At 41.2% G+C, this 24,364-nt stretch overlaps 1 protein-coding gene across 8 annotated transcripts in view; it reads left to right on the plus strand.

Moving 5' to 3' along the window:
• Positions 1-24,364, plus strand: part of LOC120371080 (BEN domain-containing protein 5) — a 1,353,498-nt gene that overhangs the window by 63,968 nt on the left and 1,265,166 nt on the right. For all 8 annotated transcript variants that reach the window (XM_039486580.1, XM_039486581.1, XM_039486567.1 and 5 more), the window contains one exon: positions 13,637-13,761. In XM_039486580.1, coding sequence (XP_039342514.1) covers positions 13,637-13,761 — 125 coding nt within the window. Of the gene's footprint in view, positions 1-13,636; positions 13,762-24,364 lie in introns of those variants that run through there.

Genomic DNA, 24,364 nt, shown 5'->3' on the forward strand with positions numbered 1-24,364 from the left:
TGTCCACACTCACCTATCTTCCAGGCAGAGTAAGGATTACATATTGCCATTTTTCATACAACTACTTGTTCTAAAATGGAACTGACACTAGGACTACACCTCCACTCAGCAGAAAAAGAATGCATCGCCTGCTTCAGTGGGGAAGAAACAGCAGGTATCAAAATTTGTGTTTTTGGAGTTCCTGATAAATCCTGTGTTGGGAGTACAGATCATATCTTGTAAACCTGTGTCTTCACCTCAAGGGTGCTCCCGTGTGTCTGGACTCAGCAATGCAGGGGACTTTGTCTCTTGTGCGTGTTTGGTGGCCACTTTCTCCTCTACAGTGACCATGCCCAGCTGGTCTCTTCACTGTACTCCCTTGCTGGGTCTTCTGAGGCTCAGCTCATCTGCCAAGTTGCACAACAGTTCAGTCCCCTCATGGGGATCAACTCTAAACAATAAGTCCTTCGCCTTTCCTGTGGCTCGATTTCAGTTCTTCCCCCTTTTCAGAGTACTGACCCCCCAGGCTTTTCCTTGCTGGGAGTCTGCATACCACTTAAACTAACCTTCTGCCCTGCATGGGCTTCTGTCTCATGTTCTGGTCCCCACAGACCCTAGCACAGGACTCTTTTCCAGTCTAGTTCCTTTCTGGACAGAGCCACTTCTAAGCTACTGGACCTTTCTCCAGACCCTTTCCAAGGAGAGGGAACTCTCCCTACTTTCTCTCTCCTGAACCTCTTCCCCTCAACCGAGTCCTCTCATCTTTTTATACCGCCTAGTCCTGCCTCCTCTGGCTAGAAGACAATCAGTTGATCACCTCCTGTGTGAACCATAAATAATTAGGTTCTCTCACATGCTGTATAGGTGATGGGGATTAAGCCCCATCACACATCTTAAACCTTTAGAAAAGAATTACAGGTAAGTAATAATCTTTTCTGTAATTGCCACATTACCCTTACATTTTTATTAAGTTTGAGACATACTATTATAAACTTATTTTGGTGGCCTTTCTGAACATTATTGTTTAGCTCTGGAGAGTTGCAGGGTGGGTTGAAGTAATATAAACAGATGGCCTATAGGATTAATAGACAATGGAACACGTTACATTATTTATATTGTAAGGTCTGCAGGGCAGGGACTGGCTCACAATGTGATGGACACTGTACAGAAACAGTGGAACCTGAAACTTGGTTGGGGCCTGTAATCGTACTGCATTACAAATATTAACTAACAATAATAATAAGTCAAAAGAAATAAGCAAAAGTAATAAAAAAATTAGTGTTTTTCAGCCTTAGAGTCATGGCTACAGATATGCTGAGGTACCAGTGACTGGACACCTTCCATCCGGGGGGAAAGGATGGAAGAATCAAAAGAATCTAAAGAATCAAAAACTATCCATCCTAAGGACTCCTCAGACTGGCACTCCTAAGCACTGGCCTATTAAAATCCTTTATAATCATGTTCAATAAGAAAATGTACTTAAAATACTTGCTTATAGGAATTTCTTATGGCTTTCTTGTCTTCTATACTCTATTAATAAAACAAGCAGAGATTCATTTGTCTCTCTCCTTTTGCAATCAATCCTTTTCTACCTAAAGTCTTCCAGCTTTTATAATCCCCCACCCCTATTTTCTTGTAATTTCCCTTATCTGGTGCAATTTTTTGGACTTTAGTACAAAGTGACTGCAAATTTCATCACTCCATTCAGAGTCTACAGCCATAATTTCTTTTTTCAGCCTAGTGGTTCAGATTAGCTGGTGATAGTAATTGACTGTGAGTAGTGTGACGAAGTGGGAATGTTCTTAATGTTTTCTCTGAATACTGTGTGGGTGCCTCTATTTTCCCTGTGCATTTCTTAGGTATCTAGGTGGGGGGAACAGGGTGTGTGATTGTTTCAGAGCCCAAGAGGGCTCCTGTGATACTGTCTGCACAGAGAATGGCCAACACTCTGTCTCCTGGCAACTAATGGCCTGGGCCCCTCCTCTACAAAGGTGCCAACTGAAGGTGTTGGAGAACAAAGAGATCAGGTGACCTCCTGGCCCGGGAAAGGAGAGTTGCAGTTTGGAGCTGGCTGGGAAAATGGAGGGGAGGCCAGACAGATCTCCTGGCCTTCTCTGGTCCCCCAAGATGGACCTAACTAAGGGGGTTCTGTTGTCTGTACCTGCAAGACCTGTCTTGGACTGTGTTCCTGTCGTCTAAATAAACCTTCTGTTTTACTGGTTGGCTGAGAGTCATGGTGAATCGCAGGAAGCCGGTGGTGCAGGGCCTTGTCTCCCCCAACTCTGTGACAAGTAGTGCCCCAATTCAGGTAGAAATCTTAATCTCTGCAAAATCAGAGTGGGTTCAGATTCTAGTTCTAGCCACAATCAATCATGAATATTTCTACAGCTTCAGACCCCTAACAATCCTCATCTTATGACCTCATCTTGCATTACTTTTAAATGTCTTCTGAGGTCTCTCCTTACGATAGGCTGAGATTGGGTGCTCTGCTTTCCTCCCAAATGGACTTTGAGGGCATCAGGTGGTTGCTTCATCATCTTCCAGCTTTGAAGAGGTTTCCAGGTAAGGGACACTGCTTATTCCCAAGGTTTTTGAAGAATATTTTTTTTGTAGGAGTGGGGAGTTAGAACGTATGGAAAGTGGCCTGATGATCCCCATAAAGCAACCACATACTGAAACAGCTCCATAATGCATGATTGCTAGCATCCTCCTGCCCTCATGGAGAGTACATGGAGGGATTCATATATGCCCAGTTCTCACATATTGCTTTACATCAGTAGATCTCAGAGTGCTTCACAAAGGAGACAAATTTCATTATCCTCATTTATGGATGGGGGAAACTGAGGCATAGAGAGGTGAAGTGATTTGCCCATGGTCACCCAAGAAGCCAGTAGCAGGGCAGGAATAGAGCCCAGGTTTCCTGAGTCCCAGCCCAGTGATTTGTCCGGTAGGACACATTGCCATCATACATATTCTCTCAAGAGTGTTTAAAATGAGCTTTTGAAATTCAGAATCTATTGAAATGATTTCCACAATGTTTGATGTGCCAGATTTAAATTATTTGTTAAATCTAAACAAAAATGAAATGAAACAATGATGCTTTAATGTTCATACTACTTAATGTGAGGAAAATGAGATCTTGCTCCGGGTCCCTTTTTTAAGAAAAAGTGTTGAATATGAATCCTTCATAAACGGTGTTGCTAAGTACTTTACAGAGGGAGTCATTCATAAAGTGAGATTTAATGTCGGTAATAATTTAGCTGTTTCAGAGGGCAGTAGGGAGAGAGCTCCAGACAGATGCAGCAGTACCATTAAAATACTGGCTCCCTCTCTTCCTCAGCTTGCAGAGACAAGAAGAGGAGACAGGGAAAAGGTCAACATGGTAGGAACAGGATGAGGGAGTGTGGGCATAACAGGTCTGAGGTCAGAGATATTGGCCAACTTTCATGAGCAAGAGAGTAGTGTGGCTACAGCATTCTGACATCTCTGAAGTTGAGAACTTGGGGGTTTAGAAAGACCATTTAAAGAGTGACAGCAAAATCAGTAATGTGGGACAAAGAGGACATTTTAGTCAGCAGTACATTTTAGCCTTTGAAGTATTCAGTAGTGGGGAGTTTTGGGATAGCCTGGGGCTGGCAGAGTTTAAGGCAGGTAATTATTGCCATGGCTCTTCCACAGCAGCTGGCAGATGGAAGCTGATGTGGTGTAGTGCACATTTCTTTGTCAAAACGGAGGTGTAGGATCACGAACATGCTCCCTTTGCACCACCGAAACATCTACTTGCCAAGATGCTACACAGGCAGAATGCCCTGAGGAACTGACATTAATTAATGCACTTTGCTGCCACATTTGCCTTTCCTTTGTGAGGCTGTGTCTTTTAAAAGAATAATAAGGCCCAAACAGTATTATCCTGAAAAGGTTATGGAAAGCCTGATTTTTCTCTCACTGGTATAAATCAGGAGCAATGCCATTAAAATCAGTACTGTTACACCAGTGGAAAACTGGTAAAAATGAGAGGAGAATTTGGCCCACAGATTTTAACATTAGCATGCTCCAGCTGTCTCACATTTTTCCCTACTCAGGAAACACCCTTGCACCATTGAAAAGAACCCCCTCCTCACCACATATTTTGTTAAAAGCCAATAACGATTTTAATAATTTTAGATGTATATTGTACAGACAAAATGTAAGAAGCTAGAATTCTCATATGATGTCACTCATAGTTAGACTTTATCAGACTGTCTTATTCCCATCCAAGGCAGCTCAGGATGTCTTTGCTTCTATGAATTAAGCATTGACTTGCACCTACCAACTTACCCTTACTAATGAGGAGATCTGGCCCTTCCCCACTAAATACTAAAATACTCCATGTTCTCAGGCATATTTAGCATATGAAACAGGTTCTCTTCTTTCCTTTCTGAAATCTTCCCGTTTTGGAAGAAGGTTCACTTAAATCAACTAATTTATCTCTCTTTAGGATGTCACTATGATAACAAAGTCCCTTTAAAAAAAAAGCAGCAAGGAATTAGGAAAGGAGATGGAAAATAGTTTGTGCAGCAGTTAGTAACTTGACATGGAGGCATACAATAGTAGTGGATGCTTTTGAAAATGTTGGCTTCTGTAGTTTGGTTGCATTATTTAATTCTATTAGTTTGATAAAAACAGTCTCTGAAATATTTTTCTAAGGCAATTTGAATTTTTGGTTCACAGCCAAATACGTGCAGTACTATTCCTTTTTCTAGGTGAAGCTTCAGGCCTTTCAAAGGATACTGTACAGTTGCAGAGCATTTAGATGATTTTTTCACAACATTGATCTAATTGCAGTATGGGTATCACTTTGTACTGCACAGGTTAATATTTGCATTACTGGTATAAACAGTATAAATGAAAGTATACTTAAAATTACAAAAGATTGTGTGCGTGCTTTTATGATGAAGATGTAGCAGTTTGCATTTCTTTCTATTCAAGACACATGCTTCAAAATTTCAGGGATAATTCTGATTTGACAGATATGTATTGTGAGCAGTGGATCAGGTAACAATACATTACGTGAGTCAGAGCTTCCAAACATGGTCACTTATCCATGATTTTTTGTCTAGTTATAAATCCAGTTATCTGTAGACGTTACATTGGACCTCTTCCTCATCAAGCTCTCTCTTACAAATTCTATGTAAAACCAAGAGGAATTTATGAACTGGTATTCTTAGATGCACTCCTTTCAGAAGAAAGTTTTTGTAGATCTTTGTACCTGAAGTTCTTCCCCCTTCCTTAGAATGCATAAATAAAATTACTTCACATTATCATCTCCATGTATTTTGTGGTCTTTAAGGAAGAATTCAGTTGAGACTAATGTACATTCCATATATTACCTCAGGTTTTTTTAAAAATATAGTTCTATGAAAGTATAGCTTGGCTATCTTGGACTTGATCTCAGGTTCAAATAATGAAAATGATGTATATGCTATTCTATTGTGACAATCTGTTCCTTGGTTGTTTTTGTTTAAAGAATTTGTATAGATTGAAATGCAGCTGCAAGTGTATTAGTGATTTTCTATTGCTCACTTGTCAAGATTTTTATTGTGTGGATGAAAAATAGTATTTCAAAACCTGGCAGTGTATTGACAAAAACGGAGGAGCACTTTGTATAATTCTCTTTTTGAAAAACTACCTCTTTTAGAGACAGAGATTGCCTGAGCTACTTCCATTCATATGTATCTTGAACAATAGATTTATTGATAGCTTTTAGCTAAGGTTTAATTCTTTTCCCCCCTCTGTTCACCATGGTGCTTACTTTTCTGTATTAAGCAAACCAAAATTATGCTCCTATAAGCAAGGCATACAATATGCAAGTGTTCTAGGTGTAAAAGGAGGCATTTGACCTTTTGTTGCTAATCTGTGACAGGTGCAGGCTATTTTCTTCCAAATGGTGTTAATTTTCATGCCTAAATCTACCCCCTGAAACCTGCATTCTGTATAGCCACCACAGGGGAACTGGTGGTCATCATGAGTACTGTAATGGACAGCTGAGAGGGATAATCACTGATATTTCAACACATTCATGCTTGCAACTCATACATTTTTAGTGCACTTCTGTCTTCACTGCTTATTAGGAGGGTCGAAGTTAGTTATTCATTGCTGGACAAAAAAGTGTCTGAGAAAGTTCATGTGCAGAGAACAGCACATTGTTACAAATTAGTTTCCTTTACCATTTCTGGCAAACTCATTACAAAGTAATCGTGCCCTGTGCTGAAGTGCACTTCCTCTGGGACCAATAACTGTAAATAAGCAGGGCTGCAAGCTGGCTGATAAGTTGTTGTTCTGAAGATAACGGTCCTTTTTAGCAGAGTGTTTGACCTTTTTCTTTATATTGCCTCAGGCTTGTCTAAGACCCTCAAGGTCTATTTTTCATCTTAAAATTCTCTGTAGGAAAGCACAATGTGTGGCTTAAGAAGATTTTAGGATTGCTTAACATATCTATATTTTCTTTTCTTGCATTTTTATGATAATTGTTGGTATACTCGGTAACTCTAGCTAGCATTTTCTTAAATAGGTTTTCTTTCTTCCTGTATTGTATACTTTTTATTGATGTAGGAAGCAATATTCTTCAATATTTTATGAAGAGTAAATGTATGTTGCATAATAAATAAAATAGTAATATTGGTTTTATTTTAAGCCTATTATAAATGTAGTGAACTTTTCCAGAAACTTTAAATGTACTTTTGGTCCATTTAGAATAACTCATATATTGCACTTTATGTTACTCTTGTGTAAGAGAACTAAGATAGTATGACTAGCAATTTAAGATTGAATGATCAAGGGAAAGTCTACATATTCTGTTTTCTGTTTGCTGTAAATATTGCATACAACTATATATGGGAACTGAGAATGTCTTAAAAACAACCTCCAGGGCTAAGAAAAAGTGAGTTTATCTTTACAGACATTTGGGAGTCTGATTTGTGCACATCATCCTAGAAGATTAGAGAGATCTGTTGCAGTACTTCTCAAAAGTAAAATCATAATAAAAACAAAAATCAAGTTATTTAAGAGTGCATAGAAGAACTAATTCATATTGTTTCATAAAATTCTGTTTCCTTCACATCTAGCATTGCACCTGTGCCATAAAAGAAACTGTGTAAGAAACTGTACTGTAGAAAAGTTGAATACCAATGTGCTTGAGTTTAAACATGTACCAGTCCTGTTAGTCATTGTGGTTTTTCTTTTAAATTCCACAGATCAGTTCTTTATCTTACATATACTTTAAATAAAATGTACATCATTGACATCCTCTATGTTCTGCAGGGCTAACTCATAAAAGTTACAATTACTGTGGAAATATATTGTGATAGCTTTAAAATCTTACAGAGTTGCTTAGGGCCAGACACTGCACTCATGGAAGTCAGTGGTGGTGCTCCCATTGATTCCAGTGGAGGCAGGTGGAAGCCCTTAGTGCAGTACAGTACTTGTCAATATTGTTGCAATGTATGGCTTTCTCCTTAGAATTTGTTATGTGAATTGGGAGTGGTCTCAAATGCCCGATTTTAAAAAAAAAAGAAAATTATCTAAGCAAAATTGTTATAAGCAGAAGGCAGAAATTAGTGGAGAGTAGAAATGTACACAGAAATCAAATATGGAGATGGTAAAAGTCCCTGAATAGTTGTAGTTAGCTATTTGACTTCAGTTTATTTGTGTATGAAACATAATGGTGGCACCACACAGAACTGACACTCTCCACCTTTCTCTTTAATTGACTGTCATAAAAGCATAAAAAGTAGCTAATTCATCTAGTTTATTGTAAAATAAAAAGTGTGTATTATCTCAATGCACAAGGATTTGTGACACAAGAACAAATTTCAATATGTAGCTGCTTTTTAAATCACTAATTAGATAAACTATTTCTTTCTCCATATTACACTTTTAACTGCTTCCTCCAAAGACCAAATTAAGGGAAAGCCACCCACTTTCCCTATATATTCAAAAAGTAACATGAATATAAATTAAAAAAGCTGCCTTTTAGTATAGTAGATGCTTATTTTGAATGTAAAATAATCCTATTTGTTCTTCACCATATGATGCTACATATCCATCTTATCTTCATTATGTAATCAATGTTTAATTGTTGCTTAATATTTCTACACCTTTGTTGCTTTTTACTGAAAGAGTCCTGTGGCATCTTATAGACTAACAGATGTATTGGAGCATAAGCTTTCGTGGGTGAATACCCACTTCGTCAGACGCATGACATATAACATGCGTCTGACGAAGTGGGTATTCACCCACGAAAGCTCATGCTCCAATACATCTGTTAGTCTACAAGGTGCCACAGGACTCTTTGTTGCTTTTTACAGATCCAGACTAACACGGCTACCCCTCTGATACTTGACACCTTTCAGTGTCAACCACTGTTTTTTGTGGTACTGGGGCATATATTCCTGTACAGTGAGATAAAAAATGTAATCCCTTGACTTTAGCAGTATGAAGGCAGCACTGTAACATTCATAACTTTTATTATGAGTTTGGTGTAGTAGTTGCTCAAGTCCTTTCTCTTTGATGTCAAGAAGCATTTTTCAGTGACACCCACTGACCACTAGAAACTATCTCTTAATGTGTGGAAGTATTTTTTTATGCTTGTGCAATTCTAACCTTTTTTTATTTTTAACAAAAACTTCCACTTTGGTTAGGGGCACTGTCATGTGGGTTGAAATCAGGATGATAGAGTGTAAGCAAAGGATACAGTGACTACAACCATCAGCCTTCTGCGTTTGGGGAACATGTTGAGTAGGTTAATAAAAGTATATGGTGTTGGGTACTACCTTATTTAGCATCTTAATGATCTGGAAGAAATAGCATGTTAATGAAATGCACCAATAATACTGAACTGGAAGGAGTTGCAGATATCTGTGAGAACAAAAAAATAATACAAAGGAACCTACGCTAGAGAAAAAAATTAAAAAAAAAAGTGAAAACTTCTGTGGGAAGATAATATTCCACACAAATATTCAGTGATCTTGAGAAACTTGGAAATCAGTAATCTTGGAAGAGACCTAGGTATAGAGTGAACAAGTGATTAAATTGCTAAGAGATCTGTGGTAGCTAGATATGATGCTGACGAGTGTACTAGTTACTCCTAAGAGCATTCTGCACCAAAAAAAATTAAAATTCTGTGCAAAATATTTTAAAATTCTACAAATTTTATTTGACAAATAAATGTGGAGGCTCCAGCATGGCGTTGGGGAGCACGGGCCACTGGCTGCACCGAGATGGGAGATCACTGTGCAGCTCCCACAACCCCCCTGGGACACAGACTCAGTGGTGAGGCTGCATTCCACCCTGATACATCACAAGCCCCAGAAACACCCCAGGGCCCTGCCCATCCATGCTAGATGCACCAGCTGTGGGCAGGCAGGCTCAGCAAGGCAGGATCCAAGTGTGGAGGGGCTCAATATGGGGGGATCCAGGTATGGGTTGAGAGGGTTCTGTGTGGGGCAATCTGGGTGTAGGCAGCTCAGTGGGGGATCTGGGTGCGGAAGGGATCTTGATGCACAGAGGTTGTTGGGGGTTTTGGGTGCAATGGTAATGGGACTCTGCAGGGGGGTCCAGGTTGAAGGTGGTTGTGGTTCAGTGCATAGGCGCCGACTCCGTGGGTGCTCCAGGGCTGGAGCAGCCATGGGGAAAAATTAGTGGGTGCTCTGCACCCACCAGCAGCCAAGCTCCCCAACCTCACCTCACCTCCGCCTCCTCCCCTGAGTGTGTCGCGTCCCCACTCCTCCGCCTGCCTCCCAGTGCTTGCCAAAAAAGCAAACAGGATGTTAGGAATCATTAAAAAAGGGATAGAGAATAAGAGGGAGAATATCTTATTGCCCTTATATAAATCCATGGTATGCCCACATCTTGAATACTGCATACAGATGTGGTCTTCTCATCTAAAAAAAGATATACTGCATTAGAAAAGGTTCAGAGAAGGGCAACTAAAATGATTAGGGGTTTGGAACAGGTCCCATATGAGAAGAGATTAAAGAGGCTAAGACTTTTCAGCTTGGAAAAGAGGAGACTAAGGGGGGATATGATAGAGGTATATAAAATCATGAGTGGTGGGGAGAAAGTGAATAAGGACAAGTTATTTACTTGTTCCCATAATATAAGAACTAAGGGCCACCAAATGAAATTAATGGGCAGCAGGTTTAAAGCAAATAAAAGGAAGTTCTTCACACAGCACACAGTCAACTTGTGGAACTCCTTGCCTGATGCGGTTGTGAAGGCTAGGACTATAACAGGGTTTAAAAGATAACTAGATAAATTCATGGAGGTTAAATCCATTAATGGCTATTAGCCAGGATGGATAAGGAATGGTGTCCCTAGCCTCTGTTTGTCAGAGGGTGGAGATGGATGGCAGGAGAGAGATCACTTGCTCATTATCTGTTAGGTTCACTCCTTCTGGGGCACCTGGCATTGGCCATTGTCGGCAGACAGGATACTAGGCTGGATGGACCTTTGGTCTGACCCAGTAGGACTGTTCTTATGGTGGGGTAAGGATCTGGGTGCGGGTGGCTTATTGGGGTTGTCCAGGTACAGGGGGAGTGGGGCTCACGGGAGGGTTCTGAGTGCAGGGGGCTGAAGCTTAACGGGACGATCTGGGTATGAGGGGTTCTGGATGCACAGAGGTTGGGTGGATGGGGGAGCAGCTCTCTGTACAGGGATCTGTCCCCCTGCAGCTGAGGAGCGATGGGTGCAGGAATCAGGGGGTGTGGGGAAGAGGGGGAGTTTGCAGGGCTTCCTGCAGCTGCGGGAGAAATCTGAGGGGAGTGTTCTCCCCAGCCCAGCTGGGACTAGCAACTGAGTCCGGTGCAGGGTTGGAGCCACCATCTGGGTCCTTCCCAGTTCTGCCTCCTGCCCCACAGTGATTTACCTCTCTGCCAGCTGCCCTCGGCACCTGAAATATACTGCTGGGGAGGCTCACATGACTGCTCTTGTGGCTTCCCTTTGCTTCCCCATCAGAAAGTCATTTTTCTGCAGGGAAGCAAAGAAATCTGTAGGGGACATACATTCTACGCATGCACAGTAGCATAAAATTCCCTCAGGAGTATAAATTAGTAATGCATAGGTAGATAGATTGCTCTAGATCAAGGGTTCTCAAGCTTTTTCTTTCTGAGGACCCCCAACATGCTATGAAAACTCCACGGCCCACAACTACTGTTTTTCTGCATATAAGAGCCAGGGCCAGCCTTAGGGGTAGCAAGCAGGGCAGTTTCCCAGGGCCCGATGTCACAGGGGACCCTGCAAAGCTAATTTGCTCGGGCTTCGGCTTCAGGCCTGGGTGGCAAGGCTTGGATCACCAGGCTTCAGCCCCATGCAGCGGGACTTTGGTTTTCTGCCGTTAGCCCCAACAAGTCTAATGCCAGCCCTGCGTGGCGGACCCCCTGAAAACTGCTTGTGGCCCCCAAGGGGGCCCTGGACCCCTGGTTGAGAACCACTGCTCTAAATTACATTGGTTTGTAATGGTCCCATCACACCTATTTTGCACCAGCAAGGGTTTCCTTAATACCAGGGTCTTTACAGCATCTCTGCTCTGTCAGAGTGTTGCATGGAAACATGTGGGCTGAGGTTCTGGCACTTTGAGTTCAGACTAATTAGCAATCTGATGTTGAAATGGAAACTGAAATATGTATTAGGTCAGCAATCAAGGTATAATTTTGCTTTGAATATTTTGACTTCTATAGAATATTTATTCTCTCAGTAATCTCTTGTGTTCCTGATCTGCATCATACAGTACAGTCCATTTTTATGAGCATTGGATTTCTGCTACAGAATTTACTAGCTGCTATACCTTTTTGTTTTTTAAATCAATGCAGCGGAAATTCTCTTCTCCAAACCGTGCTGCAGATCATTCATTCCAAACCATTACCATTGATACTAATAGGAGTTACATATGTGAAACAAGTGCAGAATATTATCACCATTTCTATAGTTACAAATACGCATTGTGACTTAAGGCAAATGAAAGGGCTTTGTCTTCCTGTACTGAAGAGTTTACAGTACAGGGCCCTGGTTTTGCCAACTCTACTAACAGTGAGTAGAGGCTTACTCCATGAATAGTTCTAGTGACATTAAGGTACTACTCAACATGAGTAACAGTGGCAGAATCAGGGCCTAGGGAAGACAGCATGCAGACAAGGGATGGGGAAGGGAGTTAACCAAAAGTCAGGTGGATTACATTATTTGTATTTGTCAGATCTCATAGTTACAAAATATATTCCACACTCTTTATATTTATATTTTGGATTTATCATTTAGGCTTGTCTGTAAAATGAGATTCAGCTAAGATAATTTTGCTGTAAAAAGTCTGGATTGGGGAAGGCAGCAAAGGGAGAAAGTTTCCAGATATGGAAGATAAAAAATGTTCATTGTGCAATTGAAGTTAGCAACAGCACCAACTCAAGATTATGCAGAAGGGTCTATAAATACATCGATGAAGTACACAGCTGAAATATCTGTTGGTTTCCAAAATACAAATGATCCCCCCCCCCCAAAAAAAACAAACTGTAAGCCAGATTTTAATACCATTACTAATGTTAAGCAGTACTTTACTCCACTAGTCATCCCACTGCCTTAAATGGGACTGCCTGAAGAGGAAGTTTCGACTCTGTGTGAATAAGGATTTGGTAATCTTGCCCCAAATATCTGAAACTATATCTGAATTAATAAAATAATGGATCCAAACATGTAGCAGTACTTTCATAATTAACATTTTACATCAGTGTTGAGAGCGAAGGTGTGGGCTTATTTTATTAAATACAAAATTTGATTAGATGGGTGTGAGCAGGAAAAACGTAACGCCTTTCATTTTGTAAGGTATAAATTAGGTGGACAGAAAAGCCATCTATCTTTGAAACTCACTGCAGCACTTCAAAGGAAAAAAGCCAGTTTAACCATTTAAAAGCATTTTTCCAAATTTCTCCAGCACTGAACTCCACTCCTTTCTCCACTATGGCCTGATTTGTTGCTTGCTTTCATTTTATACTGAAAAGTGCAAGAGGGAGCAAAGTAGTTTCTGACTGTATTTTTCAATATTATATCACAAAACTAACCAGGAGGGGCCCAAGCTAAACCCCATAGCCTCATGTTTTAGGAGAGAGGGCCTTGAGCATCTGTAGGAAAACAGGTAAGTCCTGAAAATTAGCCATAGGGGGAGCAATAGAATTTTTGGCACTGTTTTTAAGTAGGTATTCCTAAACATTAGTAGCACATGGAAGAAAGAAATCCCTATAAGCAGGGAGTGGGAGTGGCAAAGAGATCATGTGAGCGAAGAGGGGATTTTGAGTAACAGAAGGGATGATGGGACAACATTCACAGAAAGAATCAAAGGTCAGAGAGGACAAAAAGTCATTAGGAGTGAATTATAAAATTCCTTATTGGGTTTTTTTTCCCATATTGACTTATTTAACTGTGCTTGGCCTATTTGTTTGTTTTTCTTCATGAGTGTAATAAAGACATTTACTTGAAAAAAGTTCTGAGCTATGTTATAGTGCTAATTAACCTTATAATCATGTGACTGGATTTAGCCAGTCATAGTCACGCATTTTAAAATTCCATTCTGTGTCGTTGTTGGGCTAGGGTTTATCAGCCATTTGTTAAACTGCTGCATTTCATAATCCTCTGGTAGGTAACCTTGGACGTGTGGATCACATCACAGAGTTTGAGTATGACCTGTTCATTAGGCCGGATACCTGTAACCCACGCTTTCGAGTTTGGTTCAACTTCACTGTTGAAAATGTGAAAGAGTCACAGGTAAGTTCAAGTTAAATAGTATGATTCGTTCACAATTACTTTATTGGAGAATAAAAGGTATTTTCTTATTTAAAATTAAACAAAAAATAAATCCTTGCACGGCAGTTAGTGACTATATGCCATACAATAAATGATTTTCTTTTGAATCCTGAATGGAGAAAAGCAGATATCACCATTTGTTTTTCAACTACTTAAGTTGGAGAGAGATACCAATACACTAGCCGGAGTATAAAAATTGCCACAGTACAGTAATAACTAGTATATGTTTGTGATTGTTTATGCAAACCCCAGAGTGGGCCTTCAGGGGTTAAAAGACAATATTGGGCCCAGGTAGCCTCGCCCCCAGAGACCTGCCCAGCCCACTGCAGCTGGAGGAGCGGGTTAAAATGAATTCAGGAGCTCGGGCAAGGAGTAATGAATAGACTGTAAAAGAGAAGAATCCTTCTCCAGGAAGCCAGTCAGAAGGCGGAGCCTGAGAGGGGACATGATAGTGGGTAAGGCCCCCAAGCAGTGCCTTCTTCAACCATCACCCAGTTTGAGAAACCGCTTGTCTTGGAGGGCCCTGCTCATTTGGACTTTGTTTGTGATGCTATTGACTATTTAGTTAGGGCCCCACCAAATTCATGGTTTATTTTGGTCAATTTCACATTTTAAGATGTTTACATTTCAAATTTCACAGTGTTGTAACCATGGGGGACCTGACCCCAAAGGGGATCATGTGGGGGCTGTCAAAATGTTGTTGTAAGGGGGTTGCAGGATGGTCACCCTTGCTTCTGCACTGCCTTTCTGCAGCTGGGAGAAGTTCCCGGATGGGGATGTGGGTCTGATCTCGCCTGTGCTGCTGGGAGCACCCCAGCCAGGGGCTCCTAGCTGCTAGTCCCGGCCAGGTTGGGGCAAGGCTGCCCAGAGGGGGGGGCAAGAGGGGCAATTTGCCCCAGGCCCCGGGCCCCACAGGGGCCCCCACGAGAGTTTTTTGGGGCCCCTGGAGCAGGGTCCTTCACTCGCTCCGGGGGGCCCGGAAAACTCTTGCGGGGCCGGGCCCAGGAGCTTCTTCCGCTCCCGGTCTTCGCCGGCAGGGCGGGGTCCTTCCGCTCCGGAGCGGAAGGACCCTCCACTGGTGAATTACAGCCAAAGCGGGACCCGCCGCTGAAGTTCAGCTCAGTCTTCGGCGGTAATTCGGCGGCGGGGGGCCCTTCCGTTCCAGGACCTGCCACCAAAGTGCCTGGAGACCCACGGTGGGGGTCCCCTGCCGCCGAATTACCGCCAAAGACCGGGCTGCACTTCGGTGGCGGGTCCCGCTTCGGCGGTAATTCGGCGGCGGGGGGGCCCCCGCCGCAGGTCTTCGGGGCACTTCGGCGCGGGTCCCGGAACGGAAGGGCCCCCCGCCGCCGAAGACCCCAGGCCCCCGGAATCCTCTGGGCGGCCCTGGGTTGGGGGGAGGGACAGGACTCCCTCTTCCCCTGCATGGCTGTTCTTGGAGCAGGGGGGAAGATCAGGCCCACATCTGGGTATCTCCCTGGCTTCAGGGACACTCTCACTTCTGCAGTACGGTCGCAGAGCTTCCTATGTCCAGGGGAAGTACCCAGAGTTGGGTCTGATCTCTCCCCAAGAGCAGCTGTGTAGGGGAAGAGGAAGTCCTGTCCCTCCCTAGCCAGGACAGGGCTATCAGCTGGAGCTCAGTGCATGGTAGGAGCCCCCAGCTGGGGCATCTCCAGCCCTGCCTTTCTCCCTCCCCTCCAATAGCTAGATTTCATGGAGGAGGGCTGATGTCACAGTCTATGACACATTTTTCACGGCTGTGAATTTGGAAGGGTCCTAACTATAGGGGCCATACTCCCAAACTGAAGGAGCATATATGTAGGAAGTAGCCCAGGATGGCAAATTTAGGCCCAGTAGAGAGGGAAGGCCTGGGTTCCCCTACCATGCCCCACTAAAGGGCAAAGGCCCAGACATAGTGGGAGAACCAAACACTGTTGGCCTGGGGGCAGGAGCCAGCCATTGTTACTGCCCTCTCTGATAGCAAGCCAAAGGGTTGGAGGTCAGGTGCTCTAACCACTAGGCCACCTGGCCCTCCAAACACTCTATCACAATATTATTTTGTTAACATATATACAAAGCAAACAATGCTTGTATAGTACTTGAAAAAGAATCCAAAACAGAATGAACATAGTTATAATCATTCAACTGTTGGGACTCAAGCCAGCAGTCAGCACAGTTGGGACATCAAGGTAGAGTTACAAATAGATATTGTTTTAGCACCTTTTAGAAAATGAAAAGTATTATGCAGGAATGAACCATAGAGAAAAAGGAGCTGGTCTCTAAGTTTAGAAACGTTATTTTTCATTAAACGTGTTGGTACAAAAAACTAATTTCTTAATCTTCACTTTATCAGTTGCGTTAAATTAAAAAAAATACCAACTTTCATATTGACAAATCTACAAAGTTTCATTCCACTTGTCATGTGCCATTCTTTGTGTTCTATCCTGACATTCTGTCTCAAGGAATTTATCATAATCAGTGTAATTCTCAGTTAATGGAAAGTAGTTTATTTAGTCAGAGAAGGAAAACATTTGCACAAGCTTGATATTTGTATTCTTATTGGGGTAATATCTTTATATCCGCCATTATCCCATCCTTGTTACAACTAGAAATCATGAAATTGTTTATCTGACTTCCTGGAGCCTGATACTTTATCAGCCTGTTCTCCCTGCTGTGCCTTAGTCAACTATGATCAAATTATATAGTCATGAGATGAATGGGAATCTGTCTCAAGGAGGCAGAGAGATCTGGTGGAAAGATACAATATATATATAGAGAGAGCTTACAGGATATTTGTTTTCACAGTTGTCTACATGAAAGAGAATGGTTTCGCTATTAAGTTTGACTTGTGAGGTCTGTTTTTATAATGTGTCTTCCTATAATCTTTTTTCCATCTCTCCAATTTCCGTTAAAATGAGACCTGCATGAATGTAATCTAGTCTGGAACCTTATTTAGGGCTTCGTACTAGAGTATATAAGCAGTATTAGTATTTGCAGCCCAGCTATATTAAATGAATGTTTAAAAATTGGCACCTCAAACATACTGTATAACCTGGTTTGTGCTTTTTGATTATTTTCTTTTGTTTTATTAGGAAATGAGAAAAGCAAAGAACATATGGTTCAGTGTATCATAGAACACACAAACTAGTTTTCTAAACAATATATTTGTAAAAATCTATGGAAAGTAAGCATCCCATTACTTCTGTCTAAAAGTAATTCTCAGTTTAGGCCTAGCATTAAATATTCTTATGTGACATTACATTTATTACTGATTCAGTACAAAGAAGGTGTGAGAGGAAAGCAAATCTACACATTTAAATATTGTTGATCAGGTTTCAGCCAGTTAGGGAGGAAATCTGATGGAGTGTCTGGACTGTTTAAGGTTGGTCTTCTTTATTTTAAGGTTCTTTAAATTCTTGATTTGAATCACTTAGTTTACTTGGACTTGAAAGTCTGTTCACTAGACATTATTTTTTCTGGCCCTTTGTTTGCTTGTTATTAAAATCTCTTCAGACTTGTCTGATATCATGTACTGTGTGAAGTCCCTGTTCACAAAGAAATTAATTGCATTTCAAGGCTACCATGAGAAAACAAGACACAATCTTTCATTATCTGGCTATTTCTCACAATTCATCAATCCTGTTTTTCTCCTGTTGCACCAAACTACTGCTCATTGACACACAACAGGGACAAGTGATTAAAAAGGTAAAACAATTTGAAAGAGAGTTAAAGTAATAAGATACCATGGTACAAAGACAACAGTCATACAAGCATTAGGAACCTTTGGTTGTGCTATACACTTTTTTGTTTTGTTTCTTCTGTGCTAGCATCAGACAATAATTTAGTTTTAACAAGTATGCTGCTTCCCCCCCTACATTCATAATACTGAGGATGGTGAATGGAATCATAGAAGATGGAAAAGAGAGACCTATTAGGTTATAAGTCCATCTTACTGTCAATGTAGAATTGTTCCCTGGAGTACATTTTCTATTTTTTTTTTGTGTACAATACTATTTAAAATGTCTCAAATGATGAGGTTTCCACCATTAATGTCTAGAGACATTCCATAGCCTCTGATCTCTCTGACAAGAGGTGTTCCCTGATATTCAGCCTTGGTTTTTCATCAAGTGCATCCTTCCAGCTCTCTGAATTTTTTGCCCCTCTTCTTTGGACTTCCTCAGTATGTCTCTGGTAACATGGAGCCCAGAGCTGAATGGAGTATTCCAAGTATGATGATATTTCCACTATCTAGAGAAAGGACTGTAGACTCCCTGTTCCTTGATGCCTCAGAATATACAGCCCAAAACTGCAATGGTCGCCTTTTCCTGCTACATCACTATGGAAACTTGTGCCTAATTTGCTGTCTACTATCACCCATAGGTCTCTTTCAAAACTGTTGCTTCCTTCCTCCCATTATGTATATGTTGTGTGATGGCCATGTGACAGGGCTGATTCCTCCCAGCCCCAGGAAAGAAAATTGAACACAGATCTCTTTCATGGCAGTCAGAGCACTAGCCCTAATTATTCTTGGTATATTTTTATAAGTATATTTTATTGGCATGTTAATATTTCTGAGATTTCAATATTTTGTTTTGCTTGAAGACTATGTAATAAGCTGTTTCTCACCCCAACTTTGATTTTGTACATTATTTGTTTTATGTTGTCGTCTTAATTTTATTCTTTTTTTAATCAAGAATAATTAAAAGAAATAGTTAAAAGGTTATATTTATGTGAATAAAGAACTGGCATGTGCAAAGGCAGCTAACATCTATATGATCTAGAATTTGACCTTTTGGTCTCCAGTGTATGGTTTCAGACTCCTCGATCAGGTGGTCCTCTATCAGTGATAAGATCTGAACAGTGAATTTCTTTACACATTTGCTCAAGTGAATTCAATTAACACCAATATTGGAAAGTACAAAAATAAATGGATATGTTATGCATAAGGACTATAATCATGCAATGATTACACTTACAATAACGATGAAAGAGAATGAAGGAAATGGGATTTGCTGTGGAACGCATGGTCCCATGGGCAAAGCCTCCAATTTCTTTAATTGTAAGTGTCAAAGGCTGCTGACTATTTCTAGATAACATTCTTTACTGGGCCAGGTTTGTTTCCCATTAATTTCAGCTGTGGCATTCACAACATCATCCATAATTTTACTATTTTTTCTCTCTATGGAACCTCAAATTGGATCAAGTGTAATACCCAGATTATATTTTAAGTATGTACCAGTAATGTACGTATTGCTTCAGATCCAGGCTCACTTCTAAGATGGCTTGCTTTTGAAAGCATCAGCAGGAAATGTGTATCCACCTGAGACACTGGAACAAAGAAGGTTAATTTATAAAATATAAATTTAAAAATTATTGTGTTAAATGTGAATTGGAAGATTTTACAGTTGAAAATTATTATTTGTATTGTGCTAGCACCCAGAGACTGCAATCAGAGAATTGACTCTCATTATGCTAGGTAATGCACAATGGACCCTGTCTTGACTATCTAAGAATATGACAGATAATACAACAAGCAGACAGAAGGAGTACAAGATAATAGCAAGAGGGTTATGATAGGTGTAATAAACTGTGGTCACATTCCATACATATTACATGTAGCGACAAAGAATCCTGTGGCACCTTATAGACTAACAGACGTATTGGAGCATAAACTTTCGTGGGTGAATACCCACTTCATTATCTGCGAAAGTTTATGCTCCAATACGTCTGTTAGTCTATAAGGTGCCATAGGACTCTTTGTCGCTTTTTACAGATCCAGACTAACATGGCTACCCCTCTGATATATTACACATATGTATCCCCAAAATAACTGCGGCACATGTGGATACTCTGAACCAGGGGTCGGCAACCTTTCAGAAGTGGTGTGCCGAGTCTTCATTTATTCACTCTGATTTAAGGTTTCGCATGCCAGTAATACATTTTAACGTTTTTAGAAGGTCTCTTTCTATAAGTCTGTAATATATAACTAAACTATTGTTGTATGTAAAGTAAATAAGGTTTTTAAAATGTTTAAGAAGCTTCATTTAAAATTAAATTAAAATGCAGAGTCCCCAGACCGGTGGCAAGGACCCAGGCAGTGTGAGTGTCACTGAAAATCAGCTTGCGTGCCGCCTACCTTTGCTCTGAACAATTGTTCCATGATGATAAATCCATATTCAAAAGCAGTATTTCCACTGGGATTAGAAAGGAGAATTAACTCACAGATGTTTGCCAATGCTGTGAAATCATTCCATGAATATCTGTTCTTGATGTGGAAGCGTTCAAAATGTATGAAAATTCCCCCGTTGCAGAATGGTATGTTTGAAATGTCAGTGGATGTCAAGTTCGTTGGCTTATATCAGTGGGCCTGCAGATACCATGAACTCATGTAAGTACCCAAAGTTTTCCTTACTATCTTGGCTCATCTTTGATGATCATAAGTGTCATAACTAATTTAAAAACAAACAAACCTGCTGCAAAAGAAAATAGCTTGGAAACTGCAAAGCATTTCCCTGCAAGTTTTCTGTTCACATTGTTCTGCAGAAATAGGACCACAGTCCTTCCAAATTATGGCCCTGATTATAGGATGATCTTTATACACAGGACATAAAATTACCATTATCTGGAAGGGCTTTTTTCCCCATCAGAGAGTAAGAAATTAGTATTTGGAATTATGCGCCACCAGAGGTACTGATACAATACACCTTACTGGGCGAGAGGAAAAGAATAGACAGGTGCTAATAGTGTTTGATGGTATAAATGGCATTAGATGCTAGCCTATAGTCACTTTTATTAACCAACACAGGGCTAAAATTGATCAGATGTCCAATCCAACTCTCATTTATGACACTGCGAGTCTTTCCATTAATTCTATAAACGTCAGCTCAAGACCCAAATGTTGCATCAGGAAGAATTTCTTCTCAGCGTGCTCTCTTTCAGTCGCTCTATAAAATACATTATATTTATAGAGAGAGATGTCTGACTCACCATCCTTCAGAATATGAAACAGGAACCATTTATAGGATAGGTGGGCACATGATCAATTTGTTATGAATACAGGGATCTAGTATTGGTGGATCCTTAGCCTTTCTGTAATCTTTTTTGTAATTTAAAAAAAATCATTGTCTCTGATTTTTAACAATATTCATTTTATTATCTTGTCCTTGGAGAGTGCAGTGTAATTAGTTATATCTGCAGGAAAAACATGGTGGTTCTTCGAGTGCTTGCTCATGTACATTCCAACGTAAGTATGCACACACTGTGTGCACCGCTTTTGGAAAGTTTTTCCCTCAGTGGTAACCATTGGGTCAACTGTGGGGTCCCCTGGAGTTGTACCCTCATGGCATGGTATATAGGGTTCTGCCACCCCACTGCCCCCTCAGTTCCTTCTTACTGCCTGTGATGGTTGCTGAAACGTTGCTTGTCTCATTGCGTTTCACAAGTGTTGCTTCTCAGTGGACTTCTCTGTAAAATAAATTGTAAATAGTTACTATTAGAATTATGTTAACATAGTTAAGTAGCGTAGTGTAGTTAGTAGTGTTCCTCACCTTGCAGGGCTAGCCTGCCCTGGCCATTGGGATATGCCTCTGTCCCAGGGTGTCAAACTGTGTACGGCATGCCACAAACCGATGCTGGTGAGTGACCCATATGATAGTTGCCTTAAAATTGAAGAGCTCTGTTCCCTGACCAGGAATCGAACCTGGGCCATGGTAGTGAAAGTGCTGAATCCTAAACTAAGCACTAGATCACCAAGGAGGTGATGCTGCTGTTATCAGTGTGTTTGCCCCAACACTTGATTCTATCGAGGATATCAAGGAACAATTCTATACAGATCTTGGCAGAGTCTTGACCAACATTCCCAAGCAGGACAAGATCATTCTCAGAGTTTTAACGCTAGAGTCGGGCAGGAGTCAGATCTCTGGAATGGCACTATCAGAAAAGAAGGAGTAGGAAAAGGCTAACTCCGATGGCATCCTCCTCTTGAGCAAATGCCTAGAACGTGGCCTGATCATCACGAACACCCTCTTTAGACAAAGTGAGATGTATAAGACCACCTGGAGACACCCTCACTCCAGGCATTGGCACATTCTTGACTATGTTATTGTTAGAGCTCGAGATCAGAAGGATGTCTTCATCACGAGGGCCATGCATAGAACCGATGGCTGTTGGACAGACCATCGCCTTGTTAGATCAATCATGAATTTCCAGATCGCCTCAAGGCATCGCAGACAGGCAAAATCAGTACAAAAGAAATTCAACATCAAGTCCCTTTAAGATATAGTGACTCAGGAGAAACTTCAGCAGTGTCACCAAGAGAAGTTTGACGCTATGCCTATAGCTGATGATGATAATGAAAATTTCTGGAAGGGATTAAAGACTGCCATTCTCTCGGCATGTGTTGAGTCCATTGGCTAAATCACCTGCCATCACCAAGATTGGTTTGATAAGAATGATGCTGAGATTCAGGCCCTGCTTGACCAGAAAAGAAAAGCTCATCGCATGTGGCAGAATGACATATCACACCAGCAGAAGAAAGAGTTATACAAGCAACTCAAGGCTGAAGCCCAAAGGAAAATCCTTGACATCAAAAATAAGTGGTGTTAAGAAAAGGCCAAGGAGATTGAGATTTATGCTGATAAACATGACATGAGGAGTTTCTTTCAGGCAATAAGGGCCATTTATGGTCCATGATCCCATGGACCCACATCACGCCGAGCCCAAGATGAGTCAACATATTTTAAGGACAGCAAAGCCATCAACGCCAGATGGAAGGAGCATTTTGAGTTACTCCTGAACCGTGAGTCAACTGTCTCTGATGCCACAATTGAATCTATACCCTCAACAACATGAAAGAGAATTTCTTGCTGACCCCCCTACCCTTGAAGAAGTAACACAACCCATTATGCAAACTAAGAACAACAGGGCATCAGGGCCAGATGGCATACCAGCTGAAGTCTACAAGTTTGGAGGTGAAGAACTGGCAGGGAAGCTCCACAAACTTTTTCTTCATATCTGGTGTAATGAGAAGATTCCAGAAGACTTGAGAAACACTAACATTGTTACAATCTTTAAGAAAGGAGATAAGTCGGAGTGTGGAAACTATCGAGGCATTGCCCTGCTAGCTACAGCAGGGAAGATTCTTGCCTGTGTCCTCTAAAACCGTTTACTTCTCCTTGCTGAGGAAATATTGCCAAAATCTCAGTGCAGTTTTAGACCATCCTGCAGGATAACTGACATGATCTTCGTTGCCCACCAAATTGATGAAAAGTCTCGCGAGCAAAATCAGGACCTGTACATGGCTTTCATCAATGTAACAAAGGCCTTTGACTTTGTCAATTGCGAAGTCTTGTGGAAGGTGCTGGCCAGATTTGGCTGCCCTCCAAAATTTATTAATGTCCTAAGGCTTCTCCATGATCAAATGACTGCCACATTTCTCTGTAATGGCCTTGAGACAGAACCTTTCATCATCAAAACGGGGGTTAAGCAAGGATGCGTTATTGCCTCAACCCTGTTTTCCATCTGTTTAGCAGTCATTTTCGTCCTCGTTAAAGATCACCTCTCCAATGTAGTTGACATTCAATATAGAGTGGATGGGTGGCTCTTTAATCTTCAACGTCTCCGCTCGAAGTCTTCAGGGCGTCCATTACTGATCTTCAGAATGCTGATGATTGTGTCATCCTCGCGCACCTTGAGAACATTTTTATGATGATGTGCCACAATTGCCCTCCTGCCAATGGATTATTGACTTTTTTTTTCTTTTTTTACCATGGCCAACTTTGAACTGTGGTAAAATTAACAAGGGCGCCCACAGAAGTTGGAAACCTGAGGATTTTTATAGATATATGCTACTATACATACATTGTTTTATTTTGACAAATTTTGCAGGCTTGAAGCAGCAAGAGCATTTTTACCGCTTTGTTTAAGGTGTCTTGGGGCCTTTGCTATTACTGCCTATTTTGTTAACAAAGCAAAAGGAGAAGACAGAGAACAACATGAATGCACATATTGGGGAAACTGAGGCACGGACCAAATTTTTTAAATTATTAGTTGGTTTGTTACAGCCCCTTTTGGCTTTTGGTATCGATGTTGTTTGCCTGGTTTAGGAGGTTGCAAGAACACTATTGCGTTTAGGGATTTGGAACTGCTATTGCTTGCCAAAGGGCCTTTTATTTTACTTTAGGCCACCACTTGAGGAATAGGGTTTGTTTTCTGGGATTTAAGGGTGGTTCGGGGCCACCCACCAGGTATTTTGCTGTGGCCCTACGGTGTTTATTTGGACTATGCATTTCCTTTACGGCTTTTTTTTTTTTTTTTTTTTAGCCTTGCGCCATACTGTGGCTTGGGCCCCATTGGCAGCTTGAACCATGGAGAGCCTTTGGAGGTTTGTTTTTTTTATAATTGTAATTATTTAGATAATTTTATGGGCAGATGGAAACCTGGATGGTCCAGGCAGGTGGCTGGTTCATGACCGAGGCCCACGACACCATGACCAGAAACCTAGGGAGAAACATATGTTTTGAGCTGATTGGCATGCATCCATTTTAGTTTATCGGGTAGCTGAAGC

This window comes from Mauremys reevesii, linkage group 8, assembly GCF_016161935.1.
Source record: "Mauremys reevesii isolate NIE-2019 linkage group 8, ASM1616193v1, whole genome shotgun sequence".
Taxonomy (NCBI): domain Eukaryota; kingdom Metazoa; phylum Chordata; order Testudines; family Geoemydidae; genus Mauremys; species Mauremys reevesii.